Raw genomic sequence first — 22,952 nt, 5'->3', positions numbered from 1 at the left:
ACCTATTGCCACTAGAGAAAGGGTAGTAGCTTGAGCTCCCCTATGATGTCAGATTCTTCTTCTTTTAGATCCAAGAGTGTTCAACAGATGAGTAGAGAAGACATTTGACTTGATGATGGCGAGATATTTGAGATGGGACATATGTTGTAGCCAGGAATTTCTCCCTAGTTGAGAGGGAGTTTTAATTTGGCAGCTTGGGGATAAATTCCCTCCATTGCATAACTTTCTCATTCAGAGAATCCCCAAATTTACCTTGGAAGAATTTAATTTGGTTAAGGAAAAATGTATTTTTAAAGTGAAAACCTACAATGACACAAAAGTCCAAGTTGGCCTAGAAGTCAAATTAGCCCTCCTCCATCACATATAAATACAAGTCAAGGCACATCACTTTCGATCATCACTTCAAGCATCTCTCTCTTATCTCTATTGGTTCGTCCATCTGAAATATTGTAGGTTCTCTTCACACATGTGAAGGAGGAAGCCTCTCTTTTTTGTTGAACGAGTTTTACTTTTGTTTGGGAGACTTTGACTAGCATTGACCAACATTGTCTTGGCACCTTTTGACTTTGGTTGACTAGATTTGGATTTGTTTGAGGAGGTCACATATACTGGCACAAAAACTGAGGATTTCTGGGCACTATGACTTGCATTGACCGCGAGACTTCGACCTATGTTGACCGCAGACTAGCTAAAGGTCTGATTGTAGATTTTCTCTCTTTTGTCCCAGTGTTTTGGGGTTGTTTTGGGCTAACTTTGACTTATATTGGAGGTCGAATACTTTGTCTGTTGACTGAGCTCTTGGAGGGCAGTTTGACCATTGATTGGTGGACTGGTTAGGGCATAGTTTGTTGCTGTTGATTGTTGTTGACTTTGACCAACAAAATTTGACTTGGGACAAAATTGACTATTGACTCTTGGTTGATGAATTTGGAACATTGTATAGTCTGCTGAACATTTTATGGCAATCTAATAAGAACAAGAATTTGAAAGGGTTTTCCCCCTTGTGGGATTTTTCCTTGGTCTTTGACCAATTCTGGTGTCTCGTGTTATTGCTCTTGATTGTCTCTTACTGTTCTTTGCATTTATTGTTCTATCTACAATTGCTATTGATCATTGAAAGACTAAATTGTTTTGGAAATATTGCTAATTGAAGAAAAATTTGGGCTAAAGTAATTGTAACAACATAGAAAAGTGGAAAATTAACAATTACATTCCTTCCAAGACTCCTCCCATTGGTTAAAGTCCATAAAAAGTAGGGGACCTTGGTGTTGTGGTGACAATGGGCTGTTGTACTATTGTTGCCGCTTAGTCTAGCTCCTTTCCTATAGGCTTTCCATCCTTGGGGCTTGTTATATTGTCATGCTAGGATGAGCCCTCCTAGGGCTTTCTTTGAGGGCAAATGGTGTCAAGACATGTGTAGAGGCCCTCTAAATCACCATCTACGGGTTGGCCCCTAGATCTTTTGCAAAATCCTCTGTGGGCCCCAGTTTTGGTTTTAGGGCACATAAATGGGTCTTATGGGTCTCCAAGTCGTCAATATGCTTGTCTCTGCTCCAACATTTAGGGTACTGAAGATGGTGCTAACGCTCCCATGTCTCAAGGCATGAGACTATTGAAAAATCAATGCATGTAAGTAATTAGGGTTTTGATTCCTCTTGCTTGATAACTACTTGTGATTTATGTTGACTTCTTTTACTTCTTTATTATGTTATCTTTCATCAAGCAATTACCAAATAAAAAGTACATGAAGATCATAAGAACAAAGGACACAAGATGTAGGCACTCGGCTAGGAAAAACCTTATATAGGGGAAAACCCAGCGTAACTCTTACGCTAGTAGTTTCAAATCAAGATGAGATAATCTAAGACCCTTTTGACCTAGATAAAGACCTCCTCTAATCACCAAGTCAACCCTTCCTTCAAGTAGATGATCCCCGCGAAAGTTTCCAAGTTTCAACTTACTCAGATGCAGCGTCAAACCGGAATTTCGGCCCCCCAGCTTTAGAATTTTGGACTTGCAGTGATTTCAGAATTTTAGCCCCATCTTCTTGTTCGGAAACCCTAGAAAACTTCGCACTTGTGAGAGAGAGATGCCCAAGAACTTCGATTTTGTGTTCCCCAACTTCTTTCTTCCTTCTCCTTGTCCTTCGCTCTTCTTTTCTTGCTCTAGAGTTGCAGATCGAACTTGTGATTAATGTGATACCAAATAGGTCGAGTTTCACTTCTATTTATACTGCTTTTGTTGCGTCGAATAGCCCTAAATCAGGACGACTTCATCAGGAAAAGGCCGACCTAGTGTGGAGTTGATAAATTACATTTCTGACTCAAAAATAATTATTTTTACATGATACAAAAGCCTAAGAAGGGTCTAATAATTGTGACAATGATTCTTTTGACTCTTGACAAAACCTAGAAGCCTTGAATGGAGGCTTTGACCTAGAAAATAAATGAAAGAGCATGAAACCCATGCTTCAAAAATAATTTTCTTTTACAATAAAATTTCTTTTTCGTTCTTTTGACAAATACATTACATCTTGACTCAAATATAATTATGAAGACTGACACTAGTTACATTCTTCAACAAAGACAAACCTCATCTAGGCCTTGGCTCAATTACTTGACCCTCTATTACGACTAAGCCGACTAGAGTCATGCTGGTCTAGGTGCATCATCCCATAAATGGTATAGGGCAAAGTGTAGGAATTTTTTGGGCATTGAAGGTGCCCATGGATACAAATGATGCTCTACAACTGTCCGGAGTCCCATGGATCTCAGCGCGTCAATGTGGGCATCAATATGCAACTATGGGGGACTTGGACTCCAGTTAAGTTGCCGTTACCTATAGATGGAACCACTTGCCAATCACACACAATATCTAGTGCTACAACTTTAATCATTAGGTTCATTTAATCATTATTGCATCTAAGTGTACCAAGTTTGAAAGAAATGGGCAAATTAACATGTCATATAAGGCTTCTCTTTCAAAATTGGGGCTTTATTCACGTAATGATGTTACCTCCCAAGGTAGGAGCGGTTAATAGACTATCCTATTAGGTGTTTTCAACCCCTAAGTAGAAGTGACATGTCCTTGGTACACTCTTCAATCGATAGGTGCCATGTGTATAATGATTGAAAGGAGAGAAAAAGACTTCATGGCCAGATGCCATGATCAAAGGGACTGACTATGATGGAGTACCTCATCTTGGGTGTATAGGTGCGAGGAGGGAGCAATCATGGATGCATGAGTTACCTCGACCTTTGGTTTTTCACGCCTTTAAATGCCTTTTTTTACTTTTTATTGGCTCTTCATTGTATTACTACTTGTAGCTCAAGGAATGAGAGCTTGCTTTGTATGATGTATCGTAGTTATTACCTACTTTAGGATGGGGTAGTTCATCGCCTATCAAGGGTTGGGACCTGGAGGACGTGTGGATTTGTGAGTTACAGTGTGTGGCTTGTTTTCCTTAGCAATAAATCCCTTCCATTACAAGTTATTGTGGTTGCACTTAAGGCAATCACTTTATACTCCTTAATCGTGTCAAAGTATTCTTGGTGAATTTGTTGGAAATACTAAGAAGTGGGGGGGGGGGGGTGAATCAATATTTCGTGAGTTTCAACAATTTATCAAAACAGTTAAGCAATAACATCACATCAAATGAACACAAGATATATATGTACAAAATTTTTATATTACAAGGGAAGCTACAACTTCCGGTTTACTAACCACATTTGGAAGGGCTACAACTCTAAGATTTACTAGCTTCGAATAGGAGGTGCGAACCTCCTAAAGGAAGCTACAACTTCCATGCCTAGCACCGCCCTGCCACCCTTATAGTTTAAAAGATAAACATACTTCTTCGGCTCCCAAACCAGGGACAATGACCCAATTACAACATCATCCAATTCTACAAGGACAAATTCGTACATAGAACATCAAAATCCTTACTTTTCCTCAACAACTTGCTCCAAGACTTCAAGGGTCTATTATCATGAGGTATGCTTCAGCTTCAAGTTTAAGATCTGCTCCAAAAGATACAAATCAAAATGTCCAAGATCTGTGAAATAAAAGTAAAACTTCTCCTTCAATATTTCTACAAGTTTTAAAGTCTGCTACCAAAACTTCATCAAATTAAAGTCTTCTCTCAATGATTAAGGTCTGCTTTCAAGATTAAGATCTGCTCCCATAGATTAAAGTTTACGTTGAAAATTGGCAGCTCAGGGATGAATTTCTAAAAATAGATAGTCTAAAAATAGAATTTCTAAAAATAGAAAGTCTAAAAATAGAAAGACTAAATGTAACAACCCATCTCAAATCACGAACAACATTGCAATATTAGCATGCATGTGAGGCATGCATATGATAGCTACATATGCATGCATCATATACATTGCACTAGTATATATATATTAGTGCAATGTATATGATGCATGCATATGTAGCTATCATATGCATGCCTCACATGCATTCTAATATTGCAATGTTGTTCGTGATTTGAGATGGGTTGTTACACTAAAATTAGAAAGTCTAAAAATGTAAGGTCTAAAATTAGAAATTTTCAAGATAGTAAATCACCTTACATCAATTGGTAATCAAGTATTGTTGATGAATTGCTTATCATTAATCAATCCTAATAGTTCAATCTCGACTTGATATTTTATCATTAATATTATTTTTATTTTTATTTTATTATTATTATTTATTTTTATTTTTATTTTTATTTTATATTTTTTTGAGGAAAAATCTTAGCTTTCTATTAATAAAAATAAAAAGTTACATAAGCAGATGCACAAGTGCATTCATATATTTTCCATAAAGACCATATGTATTTGGTACAAGTGTTCATTGTAACCAAGCTACCTAAATTTACAATTACCCAGATAAATTGGTTCTCTTTTTTACCTTTTTTCTTATGAACTTTTTGCCAAACACCCGAAGATGGAGTAGTCATAACAATTGTCAACTCACCACTTTCTGATAAAGTTGGCACTTCCTTGTCTGAGTCCGAACTCTCAGAAATGTGGGATCACTTTATTCCACCTGGTCCTTGGCTATTTCTCTTTTTCTCGTGTTGATTTCCAGGGGTCTGGATTACCGCTAACTCATTTGGTTTCTCTGTATGTTTATCCAAATCCTTTGGCTTCTCTTTATCATTAATATTAATATTAATATTATTATTTTTATTATTCTTATGATACTATTATACTATTATTAAAAAGAAATTCAAAGTCACTCAATCATGGCTCTCAATAATGTTCCCTTACAATCTCATGATTGGCATGGCATATTCCTCTTACACTCTCATTAATGCTCTTACACCCTCTTACACCCAATAAAAGCTTGTCATAAAATATTTCTCTTCACTCTCTTACGCTCTAATTAAAGCATGTGATAAAAGATTCCTCTTACACACTCTTTAATGCATCTGTTACACTCTCTCTTAAAAGCATAAATTACAAAGAAATGCGTACCTCCTTAATGGCATGAGTTACATTTCCTGAATGGGCATATGTTACTCTCCCTCTTGGCATGCAAGTTACTCCTTTATGGCATGTATTCATTGCTCCTCCTATATATATGTGCCTCAATTTTTCTCCCCTCACTACTTCTGTATTGTTAAAGAAGAATTCAAACTTGAGAGAGAGTTGGAGAGAGTTGAAGAAGATTGTGAGAGAGAGACTTGGAGAGTAAGAGCAGAACTTGGCGAGCCAAGGTTGATTCAGTGCTTCAATGTTGATTCAATTGAAGGGGAGGTTGATTCAATGTGTGCATCTGGTACTGCTACCAGTGATCTTCATGCTACATCTTGTTCAAATTTGGGTGACCTTACTCATTCTCTTGATCTCTCATTGTACTTTGTATCTCTGCCGAACATTTGATTTCTAATAGAAGAAGAATCTGGTTGGGTTTTCACCTTGTGGGTTTTGCCTTGGTCATTTGTTGAAGAATCTTGGGCAATTAGGTGTAGTGTGATTCTTCTTGATTTGATAACAATTTGTGGAGTCTTTTTACTTTTCCTTATTAGCTTAATCTTCTTCTTCTTATTATTAATGCATGTGTGTGTACTTCATCAAATTGCTATCAAAAACATAAAAACAAGAACACAAGATGTTGGCTCTCTGCCAGGGCCATAACCTCTCTTCTTTTGAGAGGAAAACCCTTTGGTAAGTTTTCTCTTATTGAAGCGTCTTTCTTGATCAATGCCAAACCCTAGACCCTGGAATAAAAGATCCTCCAAGCACAAGTCAAGTCCTTCCTTTTCTTTGCACTATGTTTTCTCGGTACTTTGGTCACTTCCTTCCGACACTTCTTTCCTTCGCAATTCGTCCTTCATCCGACAATTCGTTCTTTCTTAGTGTGATAACACTGCAACCCTAATTCTCGCACATGTGAGAGGTACCCTAGAGAATTAGGGACCTTTTCCTTCGCTAGAGAGATAGGCTTCTTTGCTTGACTTGGGAGGCCTTGTAGGCCTAGTTTCAAACCCAGTCAACACTAGTTTATGGATTGTTTGTCCCTGCTATCATACCCGCAAACTTGACCACCCTTTCTTTGCACGTGTGACTATTTCTAGCCCTAGAAAAAGTCCTTTTCACTTTAGCTTTTCTCCTCCTTCCTTTATTGCCCTAGGAGACATCTTCTTCATCCTCCGTTACCCGTTCTCTAGCCTCTTCTCTTCGCAGATTTCAGATCTGCTTGGTTGATGTTGTAATGGAGTGGACAACCTCTATTTATAGAGGACTGTCCCTCCTTTTAGGCTGACTTGTAGACTGTTTGCAGGCCGACTTGTTATGCTTACTTCAGATGGTTTCTTTGGTGGTGTCACATGCTTGAAGGAGACTCTTTGATGGTGCCTTTGCATAGGAGGGGACTTGACTTTGCTTGGAGGTGACTTCTTTGACTCTTATACACAATGTAACATACCCTTAAGGTATTTAACATAATTCTTTTGACCTTTTGATTTACCTATAACACTTTAACATGTGCTAGACCTACTTCAATGAGCAAGAAACTCATTGACATATATTATAAAAATAATATTTCTTTTCTTGAATAAATACAAATATCAAAAGTACATTTATGAAGACTGAACCTAGTTACATTTCCTTCAACACTCCCTCTTAACTAGGGAGGTATTCATACAACATTACAAGGTGTTTGGCTATGTTTCAATCTTGAAGAATTTACATAAGAGAAACCGAATTTGCAATCCATCTATTATAGCATCATAATAACCAACATTGTTTCCACAACAAGGCCTTGACTAGCAGCTCTATCTCTCAATAGATCAGAGCACATTGTTGGCGAGGCCAATGACTTATAGACACCTTAGTCACTGTCTTTCAAGGTACATACCCACCTGGGTGTTCAGTGAGTATGACCTTCTAGGACTATTCTTGTCTTGGGTTCCCAACCCTAAAAAAATATCGGTCCTCTTGCCTACTCTTGTCTTGGATGCCCTACCCATCCTTAAAGAGTATCGGATGCCAGATGATAACCCAATCCTCCCATTCTTTCTTCTTTTCTTCCCAAGTGAACACAAGAATGTTGTGTCTATCTTGTGTCTATATTTCCGTTCATGGCCTTCATCTAGACTTACGGCTGTTAGTCCTGGTCTAGTGCATGATACATGAAATGGAAAAGCACAATTGTCACTCCTTTGTAATCAGGGGTGATCCAAAACTCCCTCTTAATCAGGAACCTGTTAGAGCTCCCTCTTAACTAGGGACTCTTTCATTCATTAGCAACTTCTAATTCGCGAGCCCTTCAACTGCTTGATCTCCTTCCTTTCTTTGATTTCCTGAAGTCTTTGTTCGAACTTCTTCTAGGTAGGGCACCATCCATTGATGACTTTCCTCCCTGGTTTGTCATGTCATTACTTCCTTCGTGGAAAGTGGATTTCTTGTGATACATCAAGTTTTCTTGTCATCTGGCTACTCCTTTGTCATCTGTCCATGCTTCGGAATACTCTTCTCATGGATGCTTTGTCGTACTTGCTTGTTTACATGCTTTGACCTAGTAGCCCATCATGACTTCATCCTAATATTGCTTCAACATTGCTTTGCTTTCACTTGATGGCTTCTTCATCACGACATCTTTTGTAGAGTAGAATCAATTATCTGTACCTTTCATATCTCCAAGGCCTTCATAGGTGTCAAGGGTCCTTCCTTCCTTTGTCAGAGTTGTCTTGCCTTCTTTTGGGAGATATGTTCAATGGTTCTTTGTCAGATAGTGATTCTTTGTGATCATGGTGTTCTTCACATGCTTGATCTTTTTCTTCATTTGCTTCTCTTTGGATAAATTGGTCAACCACCTTATGCTCCTTGTAGAGCACTTCTTCATTGCTTGCTTCTTGGACTAGCCAACATTTCTTCTTGCTTCTTAGTCAACAATTTTATACTCCTTATGTGAGCATATCCTTTTGTTGACCTTTATTGCATTGTAGTACATGCCTTCGAGCATGTCATAGGTGAAAGAGATTCTTACCTACTTGATCATGTTATAGAACTATTCCCATGACTCAATAATATACAAATGATAACATGACTAAACTTTGATGCATACATACCTCATCTTGATTCTCCCTTGATCATCTTAGCTTCATTTGGTTGTCCTTGGTGTGGCCCTTCTTGCTTCATCGTAGCTTGCCTGCATATCATCTTTTTCTTGAATCCCATGAATAGGATTCCCAATGAGACATCTCCTTTGGTTCATGAACCTTCTTTTGAAGATTCCATCATAGGATCTTAAAGACCCTTGCCTTGCAAATGTTTCTTTTCTTTTGATGATGGAGGTCTTCTAAGATTCTTAATCATGATAAATATTCTTTCATCGTGGATGAGGTCCTATACTAGGTATGCTCCTTCTACATGAATATCTTGAGCTATATCTACCATGCTCCTATATTCTAGAAGATATTTCTAACCATGCATTTTGTTCTCATTATAAATGCTACTTCTTCATGAGTATCTAGAACTCTATGTAATTCATGCTTCTAGATTCTAGAAGATGTTTTTAGCCATGCAATTTTTTATTTTATTCCTACATGCTCCTATCCTACTCAAGACCTTGAAAGAAGACTTAAAGTAAAGAGTTTGAGTTAGTCATAGTAGAGATCAGGAGGATCTTCCTTCTTTTGCTTTTTTTCTTCTTCTTTCACCTCTTGAGTCATGTGAGCTTCTTCCCTCTTTCTTTTGTTGTTGTTTTCCTTCTTAAGCTTAAGACAATTCCTTTTGTAGTGTCCATATTCTTGGCATGCATAGCATTGGATTTTGGACATGTCTTTGTTGTTTGTTGTTCGTGGACCAAATTTGCCAAATTTGCCCTTTCTCTTGGCCATGGTAGCAAATGCTTGCTCCTTTGATCCCACATCTTCCTTTGCTTTAAGTCTGGTTTCCTCTGTCTTGCATAGAGACCACATTTCACTGAGTCTGGTTGCTTTCTTCTTGGCATATATGCTTGATGTCAAGTTGCCCCAATCCTCAGGTAGAGCATTGAGTACTACAGTTGTCATTTCTTTGTCAGACATGCCTTCCGCAAGCTCTTGAAGTTGATCCCTCATCTTAGAGATCTTCATGAAGCAGCGAGCTATTCCTTCCTTCGATATCTCCATCTTGTACAATTCATTTCTTAGAGATATCACTTCTCCGACTGTGGATACCGAGAATAACTCTACTAGCTTATCATAAATTTCTTTTGATGTTTCAGATTTGGAGACATAAGGAATGAGAGAGCCCTTGATGGATTCTGTTAGAATCCTTTGAGCTCTTGTCTCATCCTTATTGTACTTGGCTAAGGCTTGGGTTTGTTCCTTAGCAGGGATAGTGATATTCCCTTTGACATGTTCTAGAAGTTCATTATGCTTGAGAAGTAGATCAATCCTCTTTTTCCATGCAAGAAATTTATTGGTACCTACCAATTTGTTGCTTTCCTTGCAAAAAGACATTGATGTATATTCAGAAGGGGACATATACTTACTTGATATATTTTGAAATGTAGTTGACTTCTTTTCTCCTTGAAGTCTTGATGGCTTGCTTTCCTTGAATCTTGATGTTCCTCAAGATGTCTTCTCCAAGTGGGCTTGCTTGATGATGAGACTTGCTTGATGATTTGTGGCTTGATGTAGGTCCCTCTTTGATCTGCTCTTCTTTGTAGGTGCCTTTATGTAAGGCTCTTCTTCTAGCTTTGTAGTCTCCCTTGATGAATGATAGATGATAGACCTTCTTGTCCTTGATGTGATAAACTTCTTGGATTAATGCTTCAACTTTTGTAGATGGCCTTCCTTGATGAGTGTTCTTGAGATGCCCTTTCCTTGATGTGTCACCTTAGGTTTGATACCATGTTGAAGAATCTTGGGCAATTAGGTGTGGTGTGATTTTTCTTGACTTGATAACTATTTGTGGAGTCTTTTTACTTTTCCTTGTTAGCTTAATCTTCTTTCTTCTTATTAATGCATGTGTGTGTACTTCATCAAATTGCAATCAAAAACATAAAAACAAGAACACAAGATGTTGGCTCTTTGCCAGGGCCAAAACTTCTCTTCTCTTGAGAGGCAAACCCTTTGGTAAGTTTTCTCTTATTGAAACTTCTTTCTTGATCAATGCCAAACCCTAAACACTTGACTAGAAGATCCTCCAAGCACAAGTCAAGTCCTTCGATTTCTCTGCACTATGTTTTCCTGGTACTTTGTTCACCTCCTTCTGGTGCTTTGATACCATGTTGAGGAATCTTGGGCAATTAGGTGTGGTGTGATTTTTCTTGACTTGATAACTATTTGTGGAGTCTTTTTACTTTTCCTTGTTAGCTTAATCTTCTTTCTTCTTATTAATGCATGTGTGTGTACTTCATCAAATTGCAATCAAAAACATAAAAACAAGAACACAAGATGTTGGCTCTTTGCCAGGGCCAAAACTTCTCTTCTCTTGAGAGGCAAACCCTAAACACTTGACTAGAAGATCCTCCAAGCACAAGTCAAGTCCTTAGATTTCTCTTCACTATGTTTTCTTGGTACTTTGTTCACCTCCTTCTGGTGCTTTGATACCATGTTGAGGAATCTTGGGCAATTAGGTGTGGTGTGATTTTTCTTGACTTGATAACTATTTGTGGAGTCTTTTTACTTTTCCTTGTTAGCTTAATCTTCTTTCTTCTTATTAATGCATGTGTGTGTACTTCATCAAATTGCAATCAAAAACATAAAAACAAGAACACAAGATGTTGGCTCTTTGCCAGGGCCAAAACTTCTCTTCTCTTGAGAGGCAAACCCTTTGTTAAGTTTTCTCTTATTGAAACTTCTTTCTTGATCAATGCCAAACCCTAAACACTTGACTAGAAGATCCTCCAAGCACAAGTCAAGTCCTTCGATTTCTCTGCACTATGTTTTCCTGGTACTTTGTTCACCTCCTTCTGGCACTTCGTTCCCCAGCGCTTCGTCCTTCGTCCGGCACTTCGTTCTTCTTTCGACACTTCATTCTTTCTTAGTGTGACAACATTGCAACCCTAATTCTCGCACGTGTGAGACGTACCCTAGAGAATTAGGGTCCTTTTCCTTCGCTAGAGAGATAGGCTTCTTCGCTTGACTTGGGAGGCCTTGTAGGCCTAGTTTCAAACCCAATCAACACTAGTTTATGGACTATTTGTCCTTGCTGACGTACCTACAAACTTGACCACCCTTTCTTCGCATGTGTGACTGTTTCTAGCCCTAGAAACATTCCTTTTCACTTTGGCTTTTCTCCTCCTTCCTTCGCTTCCATAGGAGACCTCTTCTTCATCCTTCGTTACACTTTCTCTAGCCTCTTCTCTTCGCACATTTCAGAGCTGCTTGGTTGATGTTGTAATGGAGTGGATAACCTCTATTTATAGAGGATTTCCCCTCCTTTTAGGCCGACTAGAAGGCCAACTTTTAGACTGTTTGCAGGCCGACTTGTTGTGCTTACTTCGGATGGTTTCTTTGGTGGTGTCACATGCTTGAAGGAGACTCTTTGATGACGCCTTTGCATAGGAGGAGACTTGACTTTGCTTGGAGGTGACTTCTTTGACTCTTATACACAATGTAGCATACCCTTAAGGTCTTTAACATAATTCTTTTGACCTTTTGATTTACCTATAGCACTTTAACATGTGCTAGACCTACTTCAATGAGAAAGAAACTCATTGACATGTATTATAAAAATAATATTTCTTTTCTTGAATAAATACAAATATCAAAATTATATTTATGAAGACCGAACCTAGTTACATTTCCTTCAACATCATTGAACTTAAATTCTCTATGTCTACTTGTGTTATTGGCTGACTTCTATTTTGAATATGGTTTATATGGTGTATGTTTTATCTACAATTGCTTAATTAACATTGCAGAAGAAAGAAGTTTTGGAATAAGTAACTGTTGCAGCATAAAACATCAGAATTTCAACTGTTTGCTCCCTGATGATCCTCAACCACAATCTTTAACTCAGCCTTAGGAACTCTTAGAAATCGTCCTCAAATCTTGGCACAAATGAAATTTCATATCAGGTTACAAAGAGGTCTCAAACAGTCTGCCTCAAGGGCCAAATTGGAAACTCAGTGTGGGCTGAAAATCTCCTCAAACACGGGGTTGAATGTCCACAGGAGGGCCCGAAATTTCAGGCTCGGTTCTGTTCACAGAGGGGCCAAAGTTGCAAGCTCGGGTCTGTTCAAAAAGGGGCCGACTTTGTCCTTACTTCAGGCTTGCCTTAGGCTTAGAAAAGTCGAGTTCAGCTACTTTTTAAGGGCCAAGGTTTGCACAAATGAACTGATCAAAATTTGCTAATAACCAAAACCCCAAAACTAAGAAATAAAAACCCAAAGTGCATCTTTAATTTGCCTTCCTTCTAATATTCGCTTAAGCACAAGGCATCAGAAATCTGAGTCAAACTTCTCCTTTGGTTTGTTGCGTTAGATCACAAAATTGCTTGCTTCAAATTGCCCACAACTGAGATAATTTATATTGGATGGGAGAGCCTCGTTTGGGGCCGATCTGCCCAATGAGCCATTGTGTCTTTTGCTGGAGTCGACATGATATTTTATGAATAGACATGACTATATTGAAGCCGACCTGTGTCATGTCCCTTCTCAAACACATCAGTAACAGGGTGCTGCTACACACTTTTGCACATTTTTTACTAAGGAAGGGGGCCCCACACTTTTGACTTAGGGACTTAGGGGCCAAATCGACTTTATTTAGATGCTAGTGGAATGTGGGGGCCACCCACATAGGAGTTCGAATTATCCATTCGATATGCTTGGAGGGAAAATCGAATGGGTGGATGGAGGGGCCCACATGAGGCTAAGGGGGCCCAAGGAGTTATAAAGAGAGATCAACTCTCATTTTGTTTTCATCTTTGACATTTGCAAACAAACACACATTTGTTCACTTTGCTGTTTAGTGAGTCTACCGGCTATTTAGCCATGAGTCTCTCACGCAGGAGATTCAACCTCTACTTCAGGGGACCATCTGTGCTTGCCCTAGGGAGGCTGTTCTACAGGAGTTTTCAGGAGTTCCGGGGCAGTGACACACATCAACAACAACGCAGAGGAAGGGAGTGCGTATTTCTGGGTAGCCAGGAATCACACAGAGGGAGTTTGAGACCAGCAGGGATCACACAGCTTGCCGAGAGGTGAGGGAGCTAAGGTAGCAGCGTTGGATAGGAATTTTCGCTAGAGCTTTCAGCCAGCTGAGCCAACATTCCAACAATTCGCATTTTTGGGCTGAGAGACAGCGCAGAGGCCACACAGCAGAATTTCGTGGTGCTTGGAGAGCAGCTAGGTCGGGCCAAGAGTTCATTCGGGGAGTTAGGAGTTGGATAGCAAGGGTAAACCCAACATTTTGGAGGAGTTTGCAGGTGGATTTGCAGCCAGTTTCCAGCAGGTCGAATTTGGCAGCGATAGTTGGGGTGAGGCTCCAAGGGGTTGAAAAACCAATGTCAAAACCAGCTAAAATCCATTCTGGGTTTTGACCAAGGAGTCCGGGATTAAAAGGATATAATATTCTGGGAAGTTTTAGTACCCATTCCAGCCATTTGAATTTCTGCAGAGCAATAGTTTTCTGGGCAGTGCAGCGCAGAGTGATGCAGCATCTGGGCAGGCTTCAGCTCAGCCCTTTCCCTACCTGCGTTTGGTCCTGCTTGTCCATTGAGACAAGCCCAGGTGCACCATTCCATCATCTATTTTATTTGGCTTGCAGAAAATTAATAAAATGGCTCAGAAGTTCTCCATTTACAGTTTTTATATGGGTGTCTGCTGAACATTTCGTTTTTGTATTTTGCTGCGTAGAATATTTGCTGTTATCACTTGTATTTCCTATTTAGGATCATTACAAACTGATAGAGCTGAACCAACCTGATTTAGAGGAGGCTTCAGACACCTAGAAAAAACAATTTTGCCTTCCACATCATCTTCTTTCAAGCTGATTAGAACACAACGATGTTGGTCAATGGTTTTAACTTTCTTTAAGGGGTTGCAATGAGAGTTAAGGCCAAAAATCCTTGGAGGAAATATGCTGGTATGAAACCCATTGATTGGGGCATCAATCTTTAAAAATTAATATTTCTCCAACCGTGAGGATCCACGAAATGTGCCACCTATCAAATGAAATGGTATGAGAAGTACTATCACTCTAAGAGGTCCTTATAACCAAATTCAATGAAATGTGCACACAAATCATCAAACAAGTACTGCCCATTACTTTTGACATCAATGTGAGAATTCTTTCAACAGAATTGGTGTTTCTGATTTATTTGTGTTGGGTTCGATAATTTGTGAGTGGGGGTTGTGAATAACGGTATTATACATTATATCATGATTATTTGTACTATGATACTGAATAGGTTTCATGTTTGACTAGGTGTTGCTTTTATGAAATACTATAGAATGATTTTTTGTTGTAAGAAGTTTTCCAAATTTCAATTTATAATGAGTTAATTTAGGTGGGAAAAAACAGCTCTGTTTTCACAATTGTTTATAAGGTGATTTGAAAAGTACAGGATCTCTCAATTTTGTATGTATAGTGGATTATTCTATGGAAAGTGGTTTACAGTAAATTGCAGAAAGTAAATTAGTTATATTTGGCCTATTAAATATGCTTTCTTGGTCATTTAGTATAATGCTTCTATTTATGTTCTTTTTGTTTGTAGTTGCCATATAAAACGATCCATTTTCGAGAGTCGATGATCAAAGTTGAAAGAGATGAAAATTATGTTCGTCACCCAAGTATCAATGCCTTGGAAATCTGTCGAACCAGGTTAGATATCGTTATATAATTTTTTTGCTGTTGTTTGGTAAAGTATAAAGTTGTCAACTATTTGGAAATCAGTGGAAGGAGGTTGGATATCATTATATAATATGTTTGATGTGTTTTGTCTGTTTGCGTATGGTTGTAAATAAAAGGGTAATTGAATGGGTACGAATGAATCTATTGTATCATAATGCAGAATAAAAATTACAGAATAAAGTTGGAGCATAAGTATGTAGACAAGATAGGTAAGAATACCATATAAGAAAAAATATAACCAATAAGAAAGCTTCAGTAGTAAGATAAGCATGATAGATAACAATTTAATTGCTCTGTATGCATTTGGGAACGTTTGCAACATGTTTGATCCAATGATCAGAGATCAATATGTGAAAACATAGAAGGGAATTTAATTTAGCAATTTATATTTTCTATGACAAGCTTTTGGTTTGCAAAATATTGCCAAAAATTGTGGAATATGGAATTGATGTAAAATGTTTAAAATCACTTGGAATTGTTTCTCTTGCAAATATTAAGTATATTTGTTTATTTTGAAGTGATTTGATGTGCTTGCAAGTCATATATATTGTAATGAAAGATGATACTAAAGCATGATAACCCTCGTTTCAAATAATGTATACTCAATAATGGCTTGTGGTATAACTCCAAAAAATAGAATAATGATGAGTTAGGCAATAACCTCTTAGATATTAGGAGAACAACTCCAAATAACACAATTGCGTAGTAACTATCAAATCATAAGTCAATCTATGTAATAATCACTGTATTGGCCTCTTATACATACAAATTCTCACTCATTGCCCATGTAGGCTGACTACTAGGCTGACATACTATTATAGATATATTTGACCCCTACACATTCCATTAGTGTCATTACATGGATTACATAGTATACTATTTTGAAGATTTTTTCCTCAAACCTATGTAGTTAATTGTCCTACACTAGATTAAACCAGGGATTAGAATTTTTGCAAAATTTTGCTCTTTTGTTGCCATCAATGTTTTAGAACTCCCACTCCAGTTCAGAAATGGCTAGGGTCAGCGCCGACTCCGACTCCGACTTGGTATCGACTCGACCGGTTTGATTTCAATGACTTGGTCGTTGTAAAAAATACATTAAATATTTTTTTTATAAAAAACATAATTTTAAAGATTTTCATTTATGTTTCCAAACACAAAGCTTTAGAATATAGAGAGAAGACAACATATGATCAAAGTAGGCTCATGAATATATCCATTATATCAAAATGGCACCCAATGCACTGTCCAATACAAAGTTCATACTTAGCCACCAATGCCAGGATTCTTTTTTGCCTCAGCCTAAGGACAATCATTAGACTATAACAACAATAATACCAATTCTCTGCCCCTAATGATGTCTCAAAACTCTTGATTTAATTCTGGTCAAGCTACAGAACAATCAAAGGTAAATATGTATTTATTAGTCCATTGCCAAAACGTTTGCCTTTTTAAAAACATTGTATGGCTCAATGCATTGTTTCAATTTTCTAATTCATGCCACTAGGCCTTGTAATTTTCAAATCTTTCTCACAGTGATAGATTACTTTAGGGCAATAAATATGCAATAAACAACAACCCAACTATTGATATGTAGGAGGCGGAACAACTTTTGACAAATGTGCTTCAGGATTTTTGTCAAAGAGCCGAGTTGACCGAGTCAATGAATGGCTTGGTAACTACCTGGCCATTCATTCCGTTTCGACCACCGAGCCGACCTGGCTAGGCATTGGCTCGGTCTGACTTGGCTGAGTCGCAATTAACTCATCCATTTTTTAAAACAATGGTTGCCATTGTTGATTATCCATCAATCAAAAATATATTATTTTTGGCCTTGATAATTTGATTTTTCATAGTTTCTCTTCATTTGATCCCGTGCATTGTTGTTCTTGGAAAAATTTAGATGCGTAATGTTTCTTTGATGCCAGTTTCTGCGAGTGTCATTGATTATTGCATTTATTTTCTTGGTAATGTTGATGTGTATTTTTTTCTTTCTTTCCAACTTTCATGGTAAAGAGGGTGTCGATATGGTTCCACATCTAATGGTTTGCCTTTATCTTGTACACCCTTATTATTAACCTTTTAGAGAATAATGACATGGCCTATTTTTTGTGGTTGATCATTGTTATTGCCCAAATTGTATAGGCAAGATGTGACAACGCTCAGGGCAGCGGCTGTCACTCTGACCCATGCCCTCTCCTTTGTAGCTCTCCTTACAATTGTTTATGGGGGGTAGTCCCTATGAAATGTGTGGATAAGAGATCTTTTGGGAACCGACTAGTCTGGAAGACACAACTGAACGACCTAGCAACCTGTTTAATGATGATTCACAAGTTTAATTATTAGCTTGATTTAATTAGATTATTTGAAAGACTAGTGCCTTATGGAGTCAAATTACTTGCAAAATATAAATTATTTACCAAGTCACCATGTTTGTCGCCTTCCACACACACCTAAGTTAGTCAGAAAAGCCCTTATCCCCACAAGGCGTGGTTGTTGGAAAATTTCAAAGATGGGGCTATCACCTACTCCCAACTCTCTCTTCGTTTAAGCTCTCTCGTAGGTAGGGTAAGGTGGGTGGTTTCTAATGAAAATCTAAGTTAAAAGATGATGTGAGGTGTCTAGGAGGTGTCAAATTTGAATTACTTGAGATTGTGAGCAAATATAATGAGCACTATGAAATAAAATATACTTCAATAACCATCAACACATGAATAAAAAATTAACATATATAAAACTAGTGCCTTCAATATTATTGAAAAATAGATAATACTTGCTCTAAAAATGAAGTGTTTCAAATTGAAACACAAGTAACCTTGTCAATCAAACAAAAAGATGTTAGCAAGATATGATATCACTTGCAAGATATAAAATTTGCTTTCAAAATATAATCTTTCACAATGCTAGAGCATGTAAGGAAGCAATATAGAATGACTTGCAAATGAAACAAGCTAAAACTTTACTTGCAAAAATGAACAAGATGATACTTGCCTAAATAAGATAATCAAATTCAAACATTTTCATCATGGCAAATACATAAATAATTTGCAAACAGAATAGTCTGAAAGTAAAATGTGTTAATATTATATGCACTTAAACTAAAATTTATTGCATTTATCTTGGTTAATTTTAAGTTAAATGCCTAGTCTAGGTGATAGAACTTCGTCATGAACTCTTACCAAAGGGTAAAAAATGGGGTGACTCTAAGAAAGAGGGGCTGAGGACACGGTGGTGTCGTTAACGATACCCTTCCCCTGAGCCTTACTAGGCAGTGTGTGCCTTCGTTCCTACGAGGGGACAAGTGTTGAAGGAAATGTAACTAGGTTCAGCCTTCATAAATGTACTTTTGATATTTGTACTTACTCAAGAAAATAGATATTATTTTTATAATATATGTCAATGAGTTGTTTTCTCATTGAAATAGGTCTAGCACATGTTAAGTGCTATAGGTGAGTCAAATAGTCAAAAAGAAATATTGAAGGCCTTAAGGGCATGTTACACCATGTATTAAGGGTCAAGGGAATACCTCCAAGCAAAGTCAAGTCCCCTCCTATGCAAAGGCACCATCAAAGAGGCTCCTTCAAGCATGTGACACCACCAAAGAAGCCATCCAAAGTAAGACAGCAAGTCGACCTCCAAACAGTGCTCAAGTCGGCCTTCTAGTCGGCCTAAAGGGAGGGACAATCCTCTATATATAGAGGCTGTCCACTCCACTATAACGCACTCACTTCTCTCTGAAACCAGCGAAGTAAATGAGCAAGTAAAGGGTGAAAAAGAGACGAGAAAGGGAGCCTCTAGTGCAACAAGGAAGGAAGAACACTGAAACTTAAAGGATTGTTTCTAGGGAAACCTACAGTCCCAAGTGCGAGGAAAAGAAAGGTTGCCTCTGGTCATAACAGCAGAAACCCACAGTTGGCATATCTCTCTAATTGGGCTAGTAACCTAGGCCTATAAGGCCTCCCAATCAAGCGAAAGAGAAGGACACTCAGGTGAAGGAGGAAAAGAGTTTACCATATCAAGTAAATCAACACGTGCAAGAATTTAGGGCTGCAAGACAGTGATATCAAGTCTGCACCTAGACCTTGAAGAAGGGGCTCATTTGGTTAAGAAGAAGGAAGGTATCATCGCAAGAAAAGGGACTCATCGAAAGGTGTCTCTTCTAGAGCAAGTGCAACAAGGTCTATCAATAGTTGAAAGAAGAATGAAGTGCCGGAAGGAGAAGGAGGAAGAGTCGAGGAAACAAAGTGCCAGAAGGACTTGAATTGTGCTTGGAGGATATTCAAATCATGGGTCTAGGGTTTGGCATTGATCAATAAGAAGCTTCAATAAGAGAAAATTACTAAAGGGTTTTCCTCTCAAGAGAAGACATGTTTTCGACCTGGTAGAGAGCCAACATCTTGTGTTCTTGTTATTATGTTTTGGTAGCAGTTTGATGAAGTACGCACACATGCATTAATAATAAGGATAGGAAGATTAAGATAACAAGAAAAAGTAAAACAACTCCACAAATTGTTATCAAGTCAAAGAAGAATTCTACTATACCTAATTGCCCTAGATTCTTCAACAACAAGCCACCTCCATAACTGCAGGATCACACGCTTTTACTTTACTTTGTCCCAATTGGAAGAATTTTCCCATAAAGACTTTTCCCTATGATTTCTATCAACCAAGTTTATGCTTGGAGGTAAATTGAATTAAATTGCAACTATGCCAAAATACCTAATATGCTATGCAAGTAAGATTACTAATGCTTCTGAAAAAAAGGAAATGCTTCAAGTAAATGGAAATATGCTCAATGAGATAACTTGAATAATTGCTCTCAAAATTGTACAAGATACAAGAACATAAGCTTCAAAGTATGATATGCTTGCAAAGTGAGCATATAACTTTAAAACAAATGAACAAATAACCAATGAGCCTATGGTAAGGCAAACATGAAGCAAATTGCCTATTTAACTTAATAAAATTTTGTCACATGAATTGAGATGCTTGCAAATAATATAATAAGTTGCTCTAAAGTGAAATCCCAAGTTATACTTAGAAGCAAAACTTAAAATGCAAGGCATAAAATGGAAACTAGCAGCAAAATCTAATCTAGAAAGTTAGATTGTGATGATGAGATTGTGTCAATTCTTAAGGCATGCCAAATGAAAACTAAGAAAATAATGCAAGATCAATCCGCCCACATGTTTCTGCTTCTAAATAAGGAGAACAAGATGCCTTGGGTGAAACCCAAGCTCCCACAAGAAAAACTATCTTTTTAATAAATTGTTACAAAGATGAGTAACTTTCTAAAGGATCTCTACTAAAACTTCAAGATGAATCTTTTACAACATATGAGGCTTTTCAAACACTAGATTTCCTTCTTGAAAGTCAAAATTAGAAACTAAGGCAAGGACAACAAGAATGATCTCGATTTTGAAGATGGTAGGTGTCTTTTGGTATCCCAAAGATTAGCCTCCAATGAAAGATGAACTCTTGCAAGAGAAAATGAGCTAGTTTATCTTGTCCACGACATAGCTAGATGGAAACCTTCCTGTAATGTCCACGACCTCCTTGAAGATGAACCTTGAATGCTTGAGAGGTCTTGCAAGAACAATTTTCCTCAAGCCTCTTGTTATCCACACTCCAATTATGGGTTGCAAAACAAAGACACAATTAGTGTAGAGAGAATATCTAAAACAAATAAATAATGTACATGAAGCCAAATCAAGTGATGGGAGTAAACCCCATTACTTTCTTTAGTTTAGAAAATATTCTCTAGTATATAATATAAAATCAATGAAACACTATTTTAAGAAATTTAAAATATGAAATGTTTGCTTGTATACAAGCTATGTCCAAATTGTTGGAAATACTGAGAGGGGGGTGAATCAATATTTATTTTCAATTGTTACTTTTACTAGTTAGATCACTTATATTTAGAACACAAAAATGAATAATAGAAGTAAACAATTTTATTACTTTAATCTTTATAATGAATCAAGTACAATATGGGTAGGGCCCCGACCTTTGATGAAGACACCCAGGTTCCAACCTGGGATGCGCTAAGCACCTACTTGGACTTTAGTGAGGCTCCGACCTTTAGGGCTTCGACCCTATCTTATCCAAGGCACCAACCTTGAGTTTAGGGGCACTAACTCCAAGGACACCATTCCTTTAGCTTTGCTTTGTCAAGATATGTTAGGTTGTTCTTCATGACTCCCAAAGTCTTCTTCAATGAACCCTGTCAATCTTCAGCGTCACTGTAATTTCCACGCTACATCATCAATGACAACCTTGTTAATTAGAAGGTATCACCACCACACTTCATTGTACCCAAACAAAGTCTCCAAATCACCTCATGATGTCTTCAATGCATCATGGTCTTCAATAAGGTCTCCAATCAAATCTTCGAAAGGTTGCTTCAACAAAGAGGCTTATACAAGCTCAACAAGAACTTCAATAATGCTCCAAGATGTTTTCAATGAACAACCTCAAAGGGTATTCAACATCCTCTCCAAGTCTGCATCAAAGGGTTGCTTAGCAAGGTCTTCAAGATACTCTTTAGACAAGTCTTCAAACTCTTCAAATTAACTTTAGAGAGCGCCTCAACTTGGCCCTATTCTGTTTACAAGAGGAGACTCCAACAAGTTCTGTCTATCCAAGCCTAACAAGGCTACCCAACTTGTGCAATAAATCTGCCCAATCAAGTTCAACAAATCTGCCCAATCAAGAATGTCTTTAGACAATTCAACACTGCCTATAATGGTTCTTCAATAGCTTTCTTAAAGATTCATTTACAAAACCAACAGTTAATGAGATGCAATATTGTATAGGCCTTGACGGATTCCAGATCTGGCTTCAACTTAGTTTTCAGTGTCGAATTTCAGACATAGGCATATCCAGGTTTGGTCTCTATTTTCTTTTGCGAGTTCGCTCTTAGAACCTTCAAGGCTGGTCAAATTTAACCAATCCACATTCGAACGTAGTTCTATACCAACCGAACTTCAATGCCATCGATCAACATATATTATGATATGTTATAAACAATTCACAGTCTTGTATCTATGCATAACTACCGAGTCCTATAGCCACACAGAAATGCGAGTTATAGAGTCATAATGCCATCCAACTAGAGAATAATTGTGCCATCGAGACATAGAATGATTTGGATTCGTGATATGTTGGAATCAATTTCCCTATGCGAAAATGAGATCATTCATCCAAAACAAAGATCAAGAAATGTTACTATAAGAAATGTGATGCCATTATCGGGTATAGTGAAGCCACTGTAGGGTAAAACAATTTCGCTCAGAATACTGTCATCGAAATTCAAAAAAAAGTTTTCTTCAAATGCTCAGAAGAAACCATCCCCGCTAAATATTTCTTGATGTAGTAGGCAAATGCATGCACTCAGGTTCCTCTAAAAAATTCTCCCCGGTCTCCTTGCTCTCCCTTTGCTCCTCTGTTTATCTTCACCGAAGTTTCATAGTTATGACTGTTCTCACAGTTTATTTGTGGTTCGAGCTTCAAAATTCTGCGATGTAGTCCGAGCTTAACACCAAAATTCTTCCGAACATAATTCTTGTTCTCCTCAGCCTCCTTCAGCTAGTTCACGAGATGTGAACTTCTACGCTATATTTTTATCTCTGATTTTATTTTCCGTGAAGAATAATCTAATGAA

General features: G+C 37.7%; 1 protein-coding gene across 9 annotated transcripts in view; it reads left to right on the top strand.

Moving 5' to 3' along the window:
- Positions 1 to 22,952, top strand: part of LOC149261610 (putative RNA-dependent RNA polymerase 5) — a 489,457-nt gene that overhangs the window by 210,227 nt on the left and 256,278 nt on the right. For all 9 annotated transcript variants that reach the window (XR_016258459.1, XR_016258462.1, XR_016258461.1 and 6 more), the window contains one exon: positions 15,150 to 15,256. Coding sequence is in view for 6 of the 9 variants with exons in the window: in XM_089422462.1 (XP_089278588.1) it covers positions 15,150 to 15,256 (107 nt within the window). In the remaining 3 variants the exon portion in view is untranslated. The remainder of the gene's footprint in view (positions 1 to 15,149; positions 15,257 to 22,952) is intronic.

Source organism: Pinus tabuliformis, chromosome 6, assembly GCF_031772625.1.
Source record: "Pinus tabuliformis cultivar Carrire ecotype Pingquan chromosome 6, CPIR1, whole genome shotgun sequence".
Lineage (NCBI taxonomy): Eukaryota > Viridiplantae > Streptophyta > Pinopsida > Pinales > Pinaceae > Pinus > Pinus tabuliformis.
The sequence above is the reverse complement of the archived record's forward strand: the minus strand, read 5'-3'. Positions and strand labels throughout refer to the sequence as shown.